Source organism: Arachis stenosperma, chromosome 1, assembly GCF_014773155.1.
Source record: "Arachis stenosperma cultivar V10309 chromosome 1, arast.V10309.gnm1.PFL2, whole genome shotgun sequence".
Lineage (NCBI taxonomy): Eukaryota > Viridiplantae > Streptophyta > Magnoliopsida > Fabales > Fabaceae > Arachis > Arachis stenosperma.
In genome coordinates this window covers 2,147,183-2,163,294 of record NC_080377.1, presented here as the reverse complement: position 1 = coordinate 2,163,294, position 16,112 = coordinate 2,147,183, and the positions used below count along the sequence as shown (strand labels likewise).

The window sequence follows — 16,112 nt, the reverse complement described above, 5'->3', positions numbered from 1 at the left end:
ATGGAAGGTGTTGCAAACTTGCGAGTATATTATAATGGTGAGGTTATAAGAAACACACATAAAGGAGTGACCTTTGTTTGTGAATGTCCATTGTCATTTGCCATTCCATGTACCATGAGTTTTGTCGAGTTGCAAAATGGTCTTTGTAATAACATTCAAAGCCACATTTTAAAAAGGGTGAGCAATCTTTTATACAGAAGTCCTGTGCAAGTATTTGGTGGGCTAATACAGTTTCAAATAATGCCCATCACTGACGATGCCAGTATGCAGCAGATGTTTTATATTTATCAACAAACCCGATCTCAAGTGCCGATGATAGAGCTGTACGTTGAGTTTGAACAGCAGTCGGGGATGAGTATGGTCGGCGAGGAGGTCAATGTTGATGAGCTCGGGGATATAGATTGGGAAGAAGATAATAATGATAAAGAAGAGGAATTTGATGCTAACTATGAAGTCGATGACGAAAACGATGACGGAGACTTAGCAGGCAATCCGGCGGTGCAAAATAAAGCGAATGCCGTTGTAAGCCAACACCCGTTTGGTGTTCCGTCTTTTATGCGGACTCTAGATCTCGAAGCCATGCATGCCCCGGAATTCCTGAGTATGCGAATACGGGTATGTTATGATTATTAACTCAAGTTTCCTGTAGTGCTTAAATAATTTGTCTTGTCTGAAACTAATGCTGGTGCGCACGTCGTAGGTGAAGGCAACGTTGCGGCGGAAGATGGCGAGTTTAGTATCGGAATGGAATTTGGTTTGAGAGAGTCAGTGATATCTGCAATCAAAAGCTACACCATCTCTAGAGGAGTTGATTACACTGTGTATGAGTCTGAGCCGCAGACATTCTATGCAAAATGCAAGGGGTATGGTGCAGGGTGCGACTGGCTTATCCGAGCTAGCTTGATTTGAAAAAAAGCTTGTTGGGAGATCAGGAGATACAATGGGAAGCACACGTGCACCATGGGCACGATTTCACAAGATCATGCCAAGTTGGACTCAGACACAATTGCAGATGTCATTAGGCCGTTGGTCGAAACAGACCCCTCGATAAAGGTGAAATCTGTTATTGCAGAAGTTCAAGGCAGGTTCAACTACACTGTGAGTTACCGCAATGCTTGGTTGGCAAAGCAGAAAGCTGTCGCAAAAGTTTTTGGTGATTGGGAAGTTTCTTACCAGACTCTGCCAGTGTGGTTGAAATCAATGACAGTGAAGATGCCAAGGTCTCGTGTTCAAATTAAAACGCTCCTCGTTTACCGTGAGAGTGAGGAGGTTCAAGGTGTAAGAGTTCTGCACCGCATTTTTTGGAGCTTCTATCCGTGTATTGTAGCATTCAGACACTGCAAGCCATTGGTGCAGGTTGATGGCACGCACCTATACGAAAAATATAAAGGTGCACTTCTGGTAGCTGTTGCACAGGATGAGAATCAAAACATTGTGTCTATTGCATTTGCGATTGTCGAAGGCGAGACAGCAGACGCGTGGGAGTTTTTCCTAACCAATTTGCGGAGATATGTTGTTACCATTGATAGTGTGGGTATTATTTCTGACCGCCATACCTCCATCGACGCTGCAATGGCTCGCAGTAACGGTGCATGGTCACCACCAAGGGCGTGGCACATGTACTGCATCAGGCACATCGGGTCCAACTTCTTAAGGAGGTTCAAGGCTCCATATTTGCATAAACTCGTGGTCAACACAGGTATTTCAACTTGCTATTATGGTTCTATTCATAGTAAATTTGTGGCACCTACTTATGATTAAATGGTTTGTTCAACAGGCTATTCTAGGACGGAGCAAGAGTACAACAAAAACTACCAAAGGCTTAAAGAGCGGGGTGACGCATATACTCAATGGTGCGATGAGATTGGTGTTGAGAGATGGGTGTTGGCATTCGATGGTGGTCATCGTTGGGGACATATGACAACAAACTTGGTAGAGTGTATAAATTCTGTCCTGAAGGGTGCACGCAACCTTCCTGTGACTGTCCTTGTCCGGTCAACTTTCTATCGGCTGAATGAGTTGTCCACTCGGAAGAGTACTGAGGCTCATGACCGTCTCCGCAACGGATTCACGTATTCGAAATTTGCAACGAAGAGAGTTGAAGAAAGCTTCCGACGTGCAGGAAACATTGTGGTCAACCGGTTCGACAGGCGCAACGAGATGTTTGTGGTCCGTGAAATGTAAGATGGTACCATTTACACTGTTAATCTTGTGCAACGACACTGCGACTGTGGCCACTTCCAGGTTGAGCGACTTCCATGTCGCCACGTGCTTGCATGTTGCGCCAACCAGCGTCTTGATTGACAAGTGTACGTGCACGATGTGTACAAGATGTCTCAAATTTACAAGGTGTACAGAGGCGAGTTTGTTCCGATGGGTGACCCATCTCTTGGGATAGATACGAAGGAGCGAAGGTGATCGCCAACTGGACATTGAGGCGCGCGACAAAGGGAAGACCGAAGTCAACCCGCTACTTGAATGAGATGGATTCGCGGGATATGCGTGGTCCTCGCCGGTGTATGGTTTGTGGACGCGAGGGACATAGCCACAGCCGGTGTCCTCAGCGCGCAGGTCCAAACTCCGCTGGAGGACATTAGTGGCTAAGCTTTTGTGTAACTTTATTATCCCCTACGTCACAGTTGTATGTGGCTTTTATGTAACCTGGTCCTCTATTTTAAATTAGTTAACACTTATTAAATCAATAAATATTTTAAACTTGTCATGTAACTTTCTATGTTGTTAACTTTCATTCTACGCGGTAAACACTGAATAATAATTAAGCAGGATAATCTGGGACATCTTTTATGCGAGCACAAAGCTAAATATATAACAACAATAATACTTAACACTACCAAGTCATAATACAATACTGAATAAAACACTGAATACAAAATATGACAATGAAAACTAAACTAAACTCTAGCAGTACAACATAAACTGCAACTGACTACTTCCTCGGCGCCTTTGAATACAACGACGGCGTGTATTTGTTCGGAGGCGTAGTCTGTGTCCGTAAGTTATACGGATGACCCTGAGACACATCGGCATCCAGACCCCCAAAATTCGTCATGCTCGAACTGCCAGTGTCACATATCCAGGAACCAGTCACCCCCGGAGCACTCGCTCCACTAAGGTCATAACAGTGCTGAACGTCATCCCCCAAAATATCCTCTTCCTCCTGAGGGCATTCATTCAAGTCAAACAACTGGGTGCGCGGTGGTGCGGAAGGACCGACATGATGTACATGCCCCGTAGAGATGTCCACGTTGAAGTCACTGGCATGACCTGATGAGGCGCGACGACCAGCAGACTGCACAGTTGGAGCAGGCGCTTCCTGCTCTCGCATCGGAAATAGATGTGCTGTATCTGTATCTCTCAGGACCTGAGACAGGCTAAGGCTATCCGCTGGAACCAAGGGACTAAACTACTCGCCGGGTGGAACTACCAAATACTGGTGGTCAAATGCCGGCATCTGAAACTACTGCTCGTACACTGGCATCTGAAACTGCGGCTCATATGCCGGCATCTGAAACGGTTGCTCAAATGCCGGCATCTGATGCTGCTGGTCATATGCCGACATCTGAAAATACTGGTCATATGTCGGGGCCTGAAAGTGGTGATCCTGTGCCGGAACCTATATTACAATTAATTACAATTAATAGTAATTATTCATAATTGACAAACCTAAATAACAATAACAACAACAGTAACAATAATACCTGTGGCGGGACTTGCTGCTGAGGCGGGACTTGCTGCTGAAGGCCAGCTGATTCTTCCTGTTGCTACTGTGGCTCATCGGCACCAGCCTCTTCACCTGCAACTCTGTCTGACAGTCACAGGTGCATCCCATACTGCTCTGTGTACCACTCGTAGTACACTGGGAGAGGATGAAAGTCAATAATCTCCTCGCCTAACTGCAATGTGTTATAGCAGTCGGTCCTCCACCTGTCAACTCATCGACTGTAAATCTGTCCCCAGTCATGGTTCTGTGCTCCTCTCAACCCAGTACAATGATCACGACCAAACAGTGTTAAAAAAAACGTTTACTAAACAGTAGTATTATAAGTTATTCTCACTATCATAACCAGTATTATAAACAAATAATAATATACCGATCATAATAATAATTACTCAAATATAACAATAATAACCATAACAATAACTATTTATTATATTGACATTTTTTAATGACAATAACAATAACAATTAATAACTTTTTTAATTAAACAAACATTGTTAAAAAAAACCGTTGAGTACAGCATTATTATCATTATCATGAAAAATAACAACAAATCACTAACAAATAATAATAACTTAGTACACTAACATAACAAACCAGCATTATAAGCAAATAATAATATACCAATCTTAATAATAATTACTCAAATATAACAATAATAACCATAACAATAACTATTTATTATATTGATTTATTTTAATAACAATAACAATAACAATTAATAACTTTTTTTAATTAAACAAACATCGTTTAAAAAAATCGTTGAGTACGGCATTATTATCATTATCATGAAAAATAACAACAAATCACTAACAAATAATAATAACTTAGTACACTATCTGATTTATTATTAAAAAATATTATTAAATTATTCTCATTGTCATACCCACTATTATAAACAAATAATAATGTAATATTAATAATAATAATAACAATAATAATAATAACATAATAATAACACTACCAAAAAAAATTAAACGGTTATAAGAAATAAATAATAACATAATATTAGTAATAGTAATATTGCTAACCACAGTACTAATTACAAACAAAATTTAAATAAATATATATTAAAATAAAAAATTTACTTACCCATTGAGAATGATCCAAATATTCAATAATGTGATCTTCAGATTTAGTAAAATCACGAACCATTTTTCAAATGATGGTCTTCACTCTAATCAGCCCCGTTTTGCTCTTCTTCTTCCTCACTAAACCACTCAGCAGGCCTCCGAGGGTACCCCTCACGATTGCCTCTCTCTCTCAACAAGCCTTTCACTTTACAAAATTTTCTTCCTGTGTTTTACATTGCACTCGCGTTTATAGCCCCTGGAACTGATGTCCTGAACACGTGTCGTGCATGCAGCAGGGGAGCCTTCAAAACGTAACCTGCGTTTTTCCCTGACAGCTTCAAAACGCATCTTCCGTTTTGCTTCTCCAATGTGGTCAAAAAAGCAGTCTTGGTCTGCATGCAGGGGGCACAGGGACACGTTTCGCTTGTTAGAGCTACTCCCCTTCAAAACGCATCATGCATTTTGCAGCATGCTAATAGCTTTCAGAATTCCTCATGCAGGCAAAACGTTTCCTGCGTTTTGCTTTTCCTGCCACTTGCAGATCCACATTCCAGTATTACACGCCATGCAACAATATACTTGAACATCACCATTTTTTCCCATTCATTAATTAATTTCTGTATAATTTTTTGTATTTTTTAAAAATTATGGAATATACACAAATCGAATCCTTGATTTTTATACCTCATACAAATTGGATGGTTTGATCTTAGTTTTTGACACTGCGTAAAGTACTCATACACTTCATAACTGCGTCCTACATTATTCTCCCTTTCATATCTAAATTAAAAAGTGAAATTTTTCATTAAAAATAAATTTTTATAATAAAATATCGTGAATAAAGATTTTACATCGGATAAAATTGGCTCATTTTTTGGATATTGCAAAACATTTGGTTTAATGCTTTAATATTGGAAGTGAGGGTATTTTGAAAAATTCTGGCAGCGGTAGAATTCACAGAGGACGGATTGTCAGGGATAGACTCCGTATTATAAAGCAATACGCTGAACGCGTATTGTGTTCTTAAATATTAAACTGCCAATAGATTGCGTATTATCAATACACAGATCGTGTATTGTGAATTCACATTGTCATTTTCTGAGTAAAAAAAAAATATATTTGAAGTATTATAAAAGGAGAAACGGTATTAGGTTGATTGAGTGTGAGAGTGTTTTGTTTTCTTGAGGGTGTAAGAGTATAAAAATGGAAAGAGGTATTAGTTTGAAAATATATTATAATGGTCAAATATTTTTCCAAAGATAGGAGGGTATGAGTTTTGTATGTGAGAATCCACGTCAAATTGTTATTCATTTTGTAATAACATATGAGGAATTTAAGAGTATATTTTGTCAATATGGTGATAATCAAGTATTAAAGAGAGTCTGAAATATTCTATATAAACAACATGTTTTAGTGTTTGGTGGTTTCGTTCAGTTTCAAATAATGCAAGTATGTAAGGAATATTTTCGATCTACCAACAAACACGGGTACAAGGGTCCATTATCGAGTTGTATGTTGAGTTTGAAGAATTAGTTGAGGTTGATTCATCGGAGGCTAATATCGATTGGACAGTTTATAACACTAAAAGTGAAGAGGAATTTGAGGGTACTTACCATAATATTGGTCCAACTTAAGAAGTGGGTGAAGATGATATAATAGTTGAGTCTAATGTTGCAAAAGTGGAAAATGCATTGGCGAGCCAACATCCATCTAGAGAGCCTTCTTTCATGCACGCTTTGGATCTAGACACTATGAATCCACCAGAGTTTTCTGAGTATGTCAATTCAGGTAAGTAGTCTTTATTATCATCATTATTATTATTGAATCATAAAGCAATAGTTAGAATTATTTCTTGTTGTTATTGTTGTAGATCCTATTGTTGTCACGGATGGTAAATTTGTTGTTGGCATGGAATTCAGTTCTAGAGAGACTGTTATTGCAGCAATTAAAGATTATACCATTCGCAGGAGAGTGGATTACTAAGTGTGTGAATCTGAGCCAACCACTTTTTATGCTATGTGTGTACAATACGGAACAAGTTGCAATTGTCATATTAGTGCTAGTCTTATTAAGAGAAAGTTTTGTTGGGTTATAAGACGATACAATGGTAGTCACACATGCACCAGAACTAGAATTTCTCAAGATCATGCCAAGCTAAATTCAGACATGATTGCGAAGGTGATAAAACCATTGGTTGAAACTAATCCATCTTTGAAAGTGAAATCTGTGATTGCTGAAGTGCAGTCACAATTCAATTATATGAAAAATTACCGCAAAGCATGACTCGCTAAGCAAAAGGCAATTGCGAACCTTTTTGGTGGTTGGGAAGCTTCTTATGAAGCTTTGTCATTGTGGTTTAAAGCAATGGTAGAAAAAGATCCATCAGTAGCAGTCGAGATCGAAACTGCACTAGCATACTAAGGGGATGAGGTAGTCCAGGATGTTGGGATACTAACGCGAGTATTTTGGAGCTTTTATCCTTGCATCAGAGCATTTAGGAGCTGTAAACCAATTGTACAGGTAGATGGAACACATCTGTACGAAAAATATAAAGGAGCTCTATTAGCTGCGGTTTCTCAGAATGACAATGACAATATTGTGCCTCTTGCATTTGCCGTTGTTGAGGATTAGACTTCTGATGCATGACACTTCTTTCTTACTCATTTGCACACACATGTGGTGACTCGAGATAGTGTTGGGCTTATCTTTGATCGCGACTCTATTACCTCAGTAATAGCTCGTAGTAATGGATCATGGGAGCCTCCAAGAACTATCCGAATGTTTTGTGTTACGCACATAGCATCCAACTTCTTGAGTAATTTTAAGGCACCGTATTTACAGAAACTGATAGTCAACATGGGTACGTAAATTATTGTGAAATAACGGCGTCTTTGTTTTTACAAGGCACATAGCACCTGTCTTAATGATTTTGTTTTCTTGGTTATTTACAGGCTATTGTAGGACTATGCGTGAATTTAATGTGCAGTATACAAGATTGCATGAGCGTGGTGAGGCTTACACGCAATGGCTCAATTGAATCCCACGACAGCAATTTGCTTTGGCATTTGATAATGGATATCGTTGGGGTCATATGACCACAAACCTAGTAGAGTGCATCAATGGAGTTTTGAAGGGAGCACGGAATCTTCCTATCACGTCACTTGTGATGGCAACTTTTTACAGACTAAATGAGTTGTTCACTACGAAGAGGGTTGAGGCTGAGGTTCGAAGGAATGCAAGACATGTATTTTCTGAATATGCTAGTAACAAACTTCAATCAAATCATCAAGCAGTGGGAAACATCCAAGTTAACCTATTTGACAAGCAGAATGAGGTTTTTGAGGTACATGAAATACCAGTGGTATGGAGTATGCGGTGAATCTCTATCAACGGTATTGTGATTGTGGTGAGTTTCAGGCAGATCGAATCCCTTGTCGCCATGTCTTTGCATGTCGTGCGAACCAACACCTTGATTGGCAACAATACGTTCATGAGGTATGTAGGATGGATGAGATAAAAAAGGTTTATAGAGTATGGTTTAAGCCATTTGGAAATCCAGCAACATGGCCGGTGTATCAAGGACCAAGACATATACCTAATCCGCACTTAAAGCAAGTCTCCAAAGGGCGTCCCAAAATAACCCGCTTCTTGAATGAAATGGATATGCGTGGTCCTAGGCGTTGTAGACTTTGTGGAGGCAAGGGCCACAGTCGAAGTAGATGCCCTCATCGTGCAGGTCAAGTGCTAGCGTCTCTACACCTATGTCTTAGTAAATTTGGTTTTTCCTTTACAATAATAGTCTTAAAATAATAAATGAACAACAATTACTCGTGTACTTGATAATATTGTGAACTTATAAAAATTCATAACAATTATAATAGCATTCTTAAAATAATAGATGAAAAACAATTACTTATGTACTTGATAATATTGTGAACTTATAAAAATTTATAACAATTACAATAGCAGCCTTAAAATAATAGATGAATAACAATTACTTGCTAAATATCTTTTTCACAAATTTAGTACATTGTTTAGCAACCTTTTTTATTATGGAAAGAGTATATCTATTTGCACTTCTACGTGTTGGGTCAATCCTTAGATTATACCCCTTACCATGAACATATGGAGTATCCACCCTATCCGCACCTTTCACGCCACCTATATGACATCAAAAACCACAATAATAAATACACTAATATATTCCAATAATGAATACACGAATATATCACAATAACAAATACACAATAACAAATACACTAATATATCACAATAATGAATACACCAAGGTTGCGAGAACCGGACCGGTCATCGAACCGGTCAAGTGACTGGTTCAATGGTTTAATGGTTCAACCGGGGTTGAACCGTAGTTGAACCGGTTTAATTAAATATATAATAAAATTATAAAAAAAATCAAAACATAATTTTAAACAATGAATTTATGTGTCTTATTTATTATTTAATATTTATTATTTACAAACAATAAATTTATAGATTTGTGTAATCTTTTTAAAAATATTATTTTTACAATATATTATCCATTTTTTTGTTGGTACAAACTGATCCAAAATAAGAGAGACAATGTGTATGATTTATCAATCACTTCCTTCCGCGTCCCCATGAAGAATAATAAAAAATCATAAAGAAAACAAAATCACACACAAAAAAAATATCCTAAAACCCAACAACTAAAACACACCAAAAGTAATCCTCATACCAATCAACAAAACTTAAAACACATGACAAAATTTTCCATATTAAAATAACTCCTTGCATATTGTGGCTGCACCCCCTCTTTTTCCGTCAATCCTATCCATTTTGTGCTTCCCTTTGTTATATCCCTCCATTGTCCCTGTTCCTCTTAACTTTTCTTGTTTAATACTTTTTGCACCCACTCCTTCCTTAGCTTTGAGATTGAGACTCACATATCACTTTTTTCATCCCTACTACAATGATTATATCCTCATGCCTCTCTCCATTATTTGATGCCACTAAGCTCTTTCATTGATTAATGTATTGAAACTGCATTTTGAATTTCAAGTGTTGTCCATCAAAAGAATAAGAAATTTAATATAAGAAAAAAATAAGAAATATATAATATGTGTTTTCTTTAAAAACAAATAAACGCATTTCCTTGGCAATAAATATCAAAATATATAACTTTGAATACCCTTCTTTTATAATTAATGACAATAAACCAGGTCCAATTGCAGCAACACCATCCAATGCAGGTTGGAAGTAAGGTGATTGAATTGCATTGAAAGGAATACGTGCATCAACAATCCACTTGGCAAGTCCCAACTTTATTCACTTTATTCAACCAAGAACAGAATTTAATCAACCAAGAACACAGAACTTAATCAATTTATTCAACATACAACAGCCTTAATAATTTGAAGCACAGAACAAAAACTTCCAAAGTTTTCCAATGTATGCACAGAACAAACTTGCACATTTGGAAGTTGGATACTCATATACACAAAGAATATGAACCTAAATCTTTGCTAGGCAGATTTAACATAATTATTTTAGAGTAAAAGTAACTATTGAAATTGGAACATCTAAATGGGAAAACTATACGATGGTCAATGTTTATATGAAAGAAATTATGCACTAAAACTTGTTTAGGTTAAATGCTAACGGACTAATTGAAGCACAGAACTTAATCAATTTATTCAACATACAACAGCCTTAATAATTTGAAGCACAGAACAAAAAAAACCAACAAAATTTAATAACAGAGCAGAGTTCATTATTAACAGAGCATAGTTCATTATCCACCCTAACAACCGAAATTAACAATAAAAAATTAACAGAACAGAAATCATTATCAACCAAGAAGTCAAGAACACAGAACTCAATCAAATTATCCAACATACAACAGCCTTAATAATTTGAAGCACAGAACAAAAAAAAAATAAAATTTAATAACAGAGCTTAACAACCGAGCAGGAAGCACAACCCTAAACCCTAACATCAGAAGCCTTAAACTGGTTCAACCCAGAGGCCAGAACGAACTAACCTCGAAGGAGAGAAGACGACCAGCGACGGTAAGCGAGCACGAAGCAGAGAAGACGACCAGTGATGGACGAGCGACGGTGAGCGACCCTGGAAGCAGAGAAGACGACGAGCGACGGTGACCCACGACCCGCGACTCCAGCCTCGACGCAGACAAGACGACGGTGAGCGACCCTGGAAGCAGAGAAGACGACGAGCGACGGTGACCCACGACCCGCGACTCCAGCCTCGACGCAGACAAGACGACCACCTCCGCCGTCTGCAGCTCCGATTAGGGTGGCTGTCTTCGAAACAAAGGTGAAGGGATTTTGGCTTTAGGTTAGTTTTGGAGATTTGGGGGAAAATGGGAAATGTCGAAGGGAAGGGGGAAGCAGCTTCAGATATTGGCTGTTTTAAATTTTTTTTTTTTAAAGTTAATACGACGCCGTTTTCAGGGGGCTGGGAGAGAACCGGCGTTGACAAAAACCGGGCCGGTTCACCCGATTCGCCGGTTAACCACCGGTTCGGCCGGTTTTTCCACCGGTTTTTTGCAGCGCGGTTTTTCATGTGGACCGGACCGGCTAGGGGACCGGTTTCCGGTTAACCCGATTGAACCGGCCGGTCCGGTCCGGTTCTCAGAACATTGGAATACACTATATATCATAAGATTAAATACACTAACATATCACAGTAATGAATACAATAGTATATTATTACCTACATCGTCATCACCGTCGATATCATTGTGACTATCATCGTCACTGTCATCCTCGCCATCATTATCATCCTTTGCCATTGGTGCTTGCACCTGAAGAAAATCAACAACATTACTACGACCAATCCCTCTAGCGACACTCTGGATCGAATAACTCTGGATCGAGTCAGTAAACCTTCTAGCTCCAGAGCGTGGAGAGGGCTACAACACCGTAATCGTGAATCCACAAATGACAGACCCGGAATAATTTGAAGCAATTGTCAGCTAAATTGTGGAGCCTGCTCGTTAATTTCAGGAGGTTGCGATTGGGATTATTACACTTACAGTTGAGGGTCCAACAACTTGTTTACCCATTGCGACGTGTCTGTTTCAGGTACCCACCGATACAACTGGCAATTTGAAGATTGCTCAGCTGTGTCCCTCTGTTGTGACATAGAAGGTCAATAATATGCTTGATATAGCGGCATGTGTAATGAATGTGAGTTATGGAATAACTGACTAAAGAATGAGGCTCCAAGCTCAATGTATGGTTGTGTACGGGTACCGGTATGGGTGCATGATAGGCTGTGGCTGTGGCTGTGGTACATAGCCAGTTAAACGTAGTTGAGCCCCATATGTGTCATTATACCATTGTATATACTCTTCAGATGCTTGATAGTGCACTATAGGATCACCAACCAGAACGAAAGTTAAACGGTTTGTCCATCTCATAATGTATGCATAATACTCATCTCTCCAATCTTTATTCTTTGGTTCAGTAAGGACTACGTTGTGAGCTTCTGCAAGGCTAATAGGTTCTCTAGGAACTTCTTGCTGTAAACCAAATTGCCTTTTGACTTTATCTGATGCATGCCATTTAATACACTCAAATGATATCAGTGGCACGGTTGCACTTCATGTTAAGCGATGTTGCAAGATTTCATTAGGAACTACAATGTTTCCAATATGTTCATGACTGTACGGATTCCACACAAACTACAAAAGCATAACAAAACGAATGTATAAATATAAAAATACAAAACAATGCACAATAATAAAAAAACTAAGAAATATAATAAAAAATTACACCATTTGCAGGAATATCATTTATTAACTGCCTGATATGCGAGATGGTCCATTTTTTGTATCCATGAAATTTTGAGCACCAAGCAATCCAGCTGAAATAAAATGAAATCATATTACCCTAAATCGATATATTTAAATAATATATTTGAACAATACATATTAAATAATTTATAGTAACATGTTATATTAAGGTAAATAATTTTACCTGCACGCTAGCGGAAAGCTTGGCTGCGTTTGCACAGGAGCTAGGAACGGTAACCGTTCCCAAGCCCATACACAAAGCAGCGCCAATGGACCATCCACATCTTTACGATTATAACGTAATGCTCGACATAATGTCTTATACAGATGTGCCAGGTAAGCAAAACCCTAACTAAAGTCCCTAATCTCAACAAAATTTCGGAGCAGAGGCAAGAACTTCCAGTGAATTGTCATACCAGACTTGTCACAAAATAAATTTGTGCCGAACAACAATATATGAATCTTTACGTACATTTGTCTGCCTAGGACGGTATTCAACTGCATGCGTGCACTTTAGGGTGCGGAGCCATGCAAGTTTGACACCATTTCCTTTGTGATCAGCTGCAGTAGGTACAGTTGCAAATTGTATCATGAATTCATTTTTGAGGCTACTACTACTGCTATCTATAAATCCTGACACCTTTAAACCATCTGTGGGGAGTCCAAAAATCATTGCAATAACTTCCAAGGTAATCGTGCATTCACCATGCGGAAGGTGAAATGTGTGAGTTTCTGGACGCCACCGCTCAATCAATTTATTGATAACTGTATTGTGCAAAGTAAGTCTTCCAAGTATCTGAGATATGTAATAAAATTCACTATCCCGTAACTCGATTTCAATTCGGGGATCATACACATCTTGGTGGAGATATCTTGATCCCAAACTCTTGAATTCTGAAACAAATTTAAAAATATAATGAGTAGTAGTAATAACAAGAATAATAATAATACTATAATGAGTAACAACAATAACAACAACAACAATAATAATAATAATAATAAATGAACATAGATAATGAATACAGACATATGGTGGACGATCAAGGTATTCAACAATGTGATCTTCAAGACGCGTAATGTCACGAACCATATTCTGCGTTTATTTTTTTCTGAAAAAAAACATATTATATAATCTTTATTAAATCTAAATTTAAATATTGATATTTAAATTAAATTCAAATCGGAGCGAGAAGTTATGCGAAATTTAATGGAGGGTTAGGGTTATTCTCATGCTCTTCTCTCCATGTACATGTTTCAGCGTTTCATGCTGAATGAAAGAGGAAGAGGGTGTTTTATTAAGTGTGTGTGGCTTTGTGGGTTGGGCTATGGGCCCAATATGCGCCCGGTTCGACCAATATTGGGCCAAATTCTTTAAATTAGTGTCAAAATTCTTATTTTAATTGGCTCTACCTCATTAACCTATAAAATTCATATTTTCTAATTTTTTGATTAATAATTATTTTATTGGCTATTTATTTATAAATTTTGCGGGTTTTACATCCTACCCCCTAACAGAAATTTTCGTCCTCGAAAATTTGCTCAAATCTTCATATACGCTCTCTCATATTCAACCGACCTCTATTCATTTTGCCATTCTCTGACGTTAATATAATTAAGTTTGAAAGGATTTGGGGTTCGGAAGTCGAGTTATGGCTCGCCGAAGTTTGGCAAAAAATCATATTTTGGAAAAATTCTTAAACCTCTATTTTCATCAAATCACAACTCAAAACCAACCTTCTATGCTTATAAACAGCACCAAAACATACCATATTACAGCATCACAGCCCCACATCCTACCACAACCAATTATACCTCAGTTTTTAAACAATCTCATACAAATCCATCAAGCTAAACTTCAATAATCAATAAAACCTCATATTCAAGGATTTCATAATCAATATCACCTCATATTCAAACATTAATATATTACTATCATTTGTTCAATTCATCATATCATCAACTATCGATGCGCTGGTCGTGTGGCCGCAAACGGTGCGGCGATCGAAACTCGGAGTGAGAGGTTATGTAGAATTTAGTGGAGGGTTAGGGTTATTCTCAAGCTCTTCTCTCCATGTACATGTTTCAACATTTCATGCTGAATGAAGGAGGAAGAGGTGTTTTATTAAGTGTGTATGGCTTTGTGGGTTGAGCCACGGGCCCAGTTCGCCCCGTTCGTCCAAATTTTGGGCCAAATTTTTTAAAATTAGTGTTAAAATTCTTATTTTAATTAGCTCTACCTCATTAAACTATAACATTTATATTTCTAATTTTCTTGATTAATAATTATTTTATTGGCTAATTATTTATAAATTTTGTGGGTTTTACAGTCACCAAACCCAAAACATTAACCGCATTTAGAGATAAAGCGATTGGGCAGGTAGAGATCAAAGAACTCAGGGAAGCCAGGAGGGCCAAAAACCATATGCCCTAAAGAGATGAAGACAAGCATGGGAAACCAAATCAGACACGAGAACACAAGAAACCGTTCAAACTGACACCAGCATTTGACTCGTATACACAATTCAACACTAAAAGGGAAGACATAATCAAAGAAATCCTTCATTCTAAGATCATAAAACCACTCAGCAAAGTAGGGACTTATCAAGATCAGAAGTACGTGGAAAATAGCATACTCTACGCATTCTATCAAAAGTTTGGCCACACAACCAATGAATGCTTGGTAGCAAAAGACCTATTAGAGCGGTTGGCACAATAAGGATTGCTAGACAAATACATCAACGGCTGAATCCAAAGAAATACAATGGACCTCACAACAACAACTGAACAACCAAACCTTACCTCGTCATCTAAAGATAAAGGAAAATGGCACACTCCATCCCAACTTCCTACACCACGGGGAGTCATCATCTACATTTCAGGAGGTTTCGCAGGAGGGGGATCACCAGCTTGGCCAGAAAATGAAGTTATCGAGCAATGTTAACTCTGCAGGGATCTTCGTCAATATAATAGTCAATCTTTCTCGCTAACAACATCATTTTCAGTGCCTCAGACTTGCAGTTGCAATGCCCAAATTTTGATGATCACGTGGTAATCTCTATAAACATAGGGGATTTAACAGTCAGGAAAGTCCTACTCGATCCAGTAAGTAGTGACAACGTGTTGTTCTATTCAACTTTCCAAAAGATGCAACTTAGCGAAAGAGCATTACAACCTTCAGCCGGCAAATTGGTAGGTTTCTTCGGAGAAATAGTTCCCATGACAGGTTATGTTTGGTTGAGAATAACCTTAGGGGAGTACCTATACTCGAAAACCCTAGACATTCAATTTTTAGTAGTTAACTATGTCAGCCCTTATAACATTATTTTGGGACGACCATCCCTAATTATTTTTGGAGCTATTGTTTCTACAATTCACTTGTGCGTAAAGTTTCATGTGCAGGACGATGTCGTTGCAACCGTACATGCCGACCATAAAGATGCAAGACAATGTTACAATGCAGGTTTGAAACCAAGATCACCATTGTCGGAACCTATTTAACAGG

The 16,112-nt window shown here is 38.2% G+C and overlaps 2 protein-coding genes across 2 annotated transcripts; both read left to right on the top strand.

Moving 5' to 3' along the window:
• On the top strand, nucleotides 1-909 carry LOC130965465 (uncharacterized). Its single transcript, XM_057890227.1, has 2 exons — nucleotides 1-601; nucleotides 701-909. The coding sequence occupies exons 1-2, from the start codon at nucleotides 1-3 to the stop codon at nucleotides 907-909; spliced, it is 810 nt and encodes a 269-aa protein (XP_057746210.1).
• Nucleotides 910-960: 51 nt separating this feature from the next.
• Nucleotides 961-2,184, top strand: LOC130965448 (uncharacterized). Its single transcript, XM_057890211.1, has 2 exons — nucleotides 961-1,699; nucleotides 1,778-2,184. The coding sequence occupies exons 1-2, from the start codon at nucleotides 961-963 to the stop codon at nucleotides 2,182-2,184; spliced, it is 1,146 nt and encodes a 381-aa protein (XP_057746194.1).
• The last annotated feature ends 13,928 nt before the right edge of the window (nucleotides 2,185-16,112 follow it).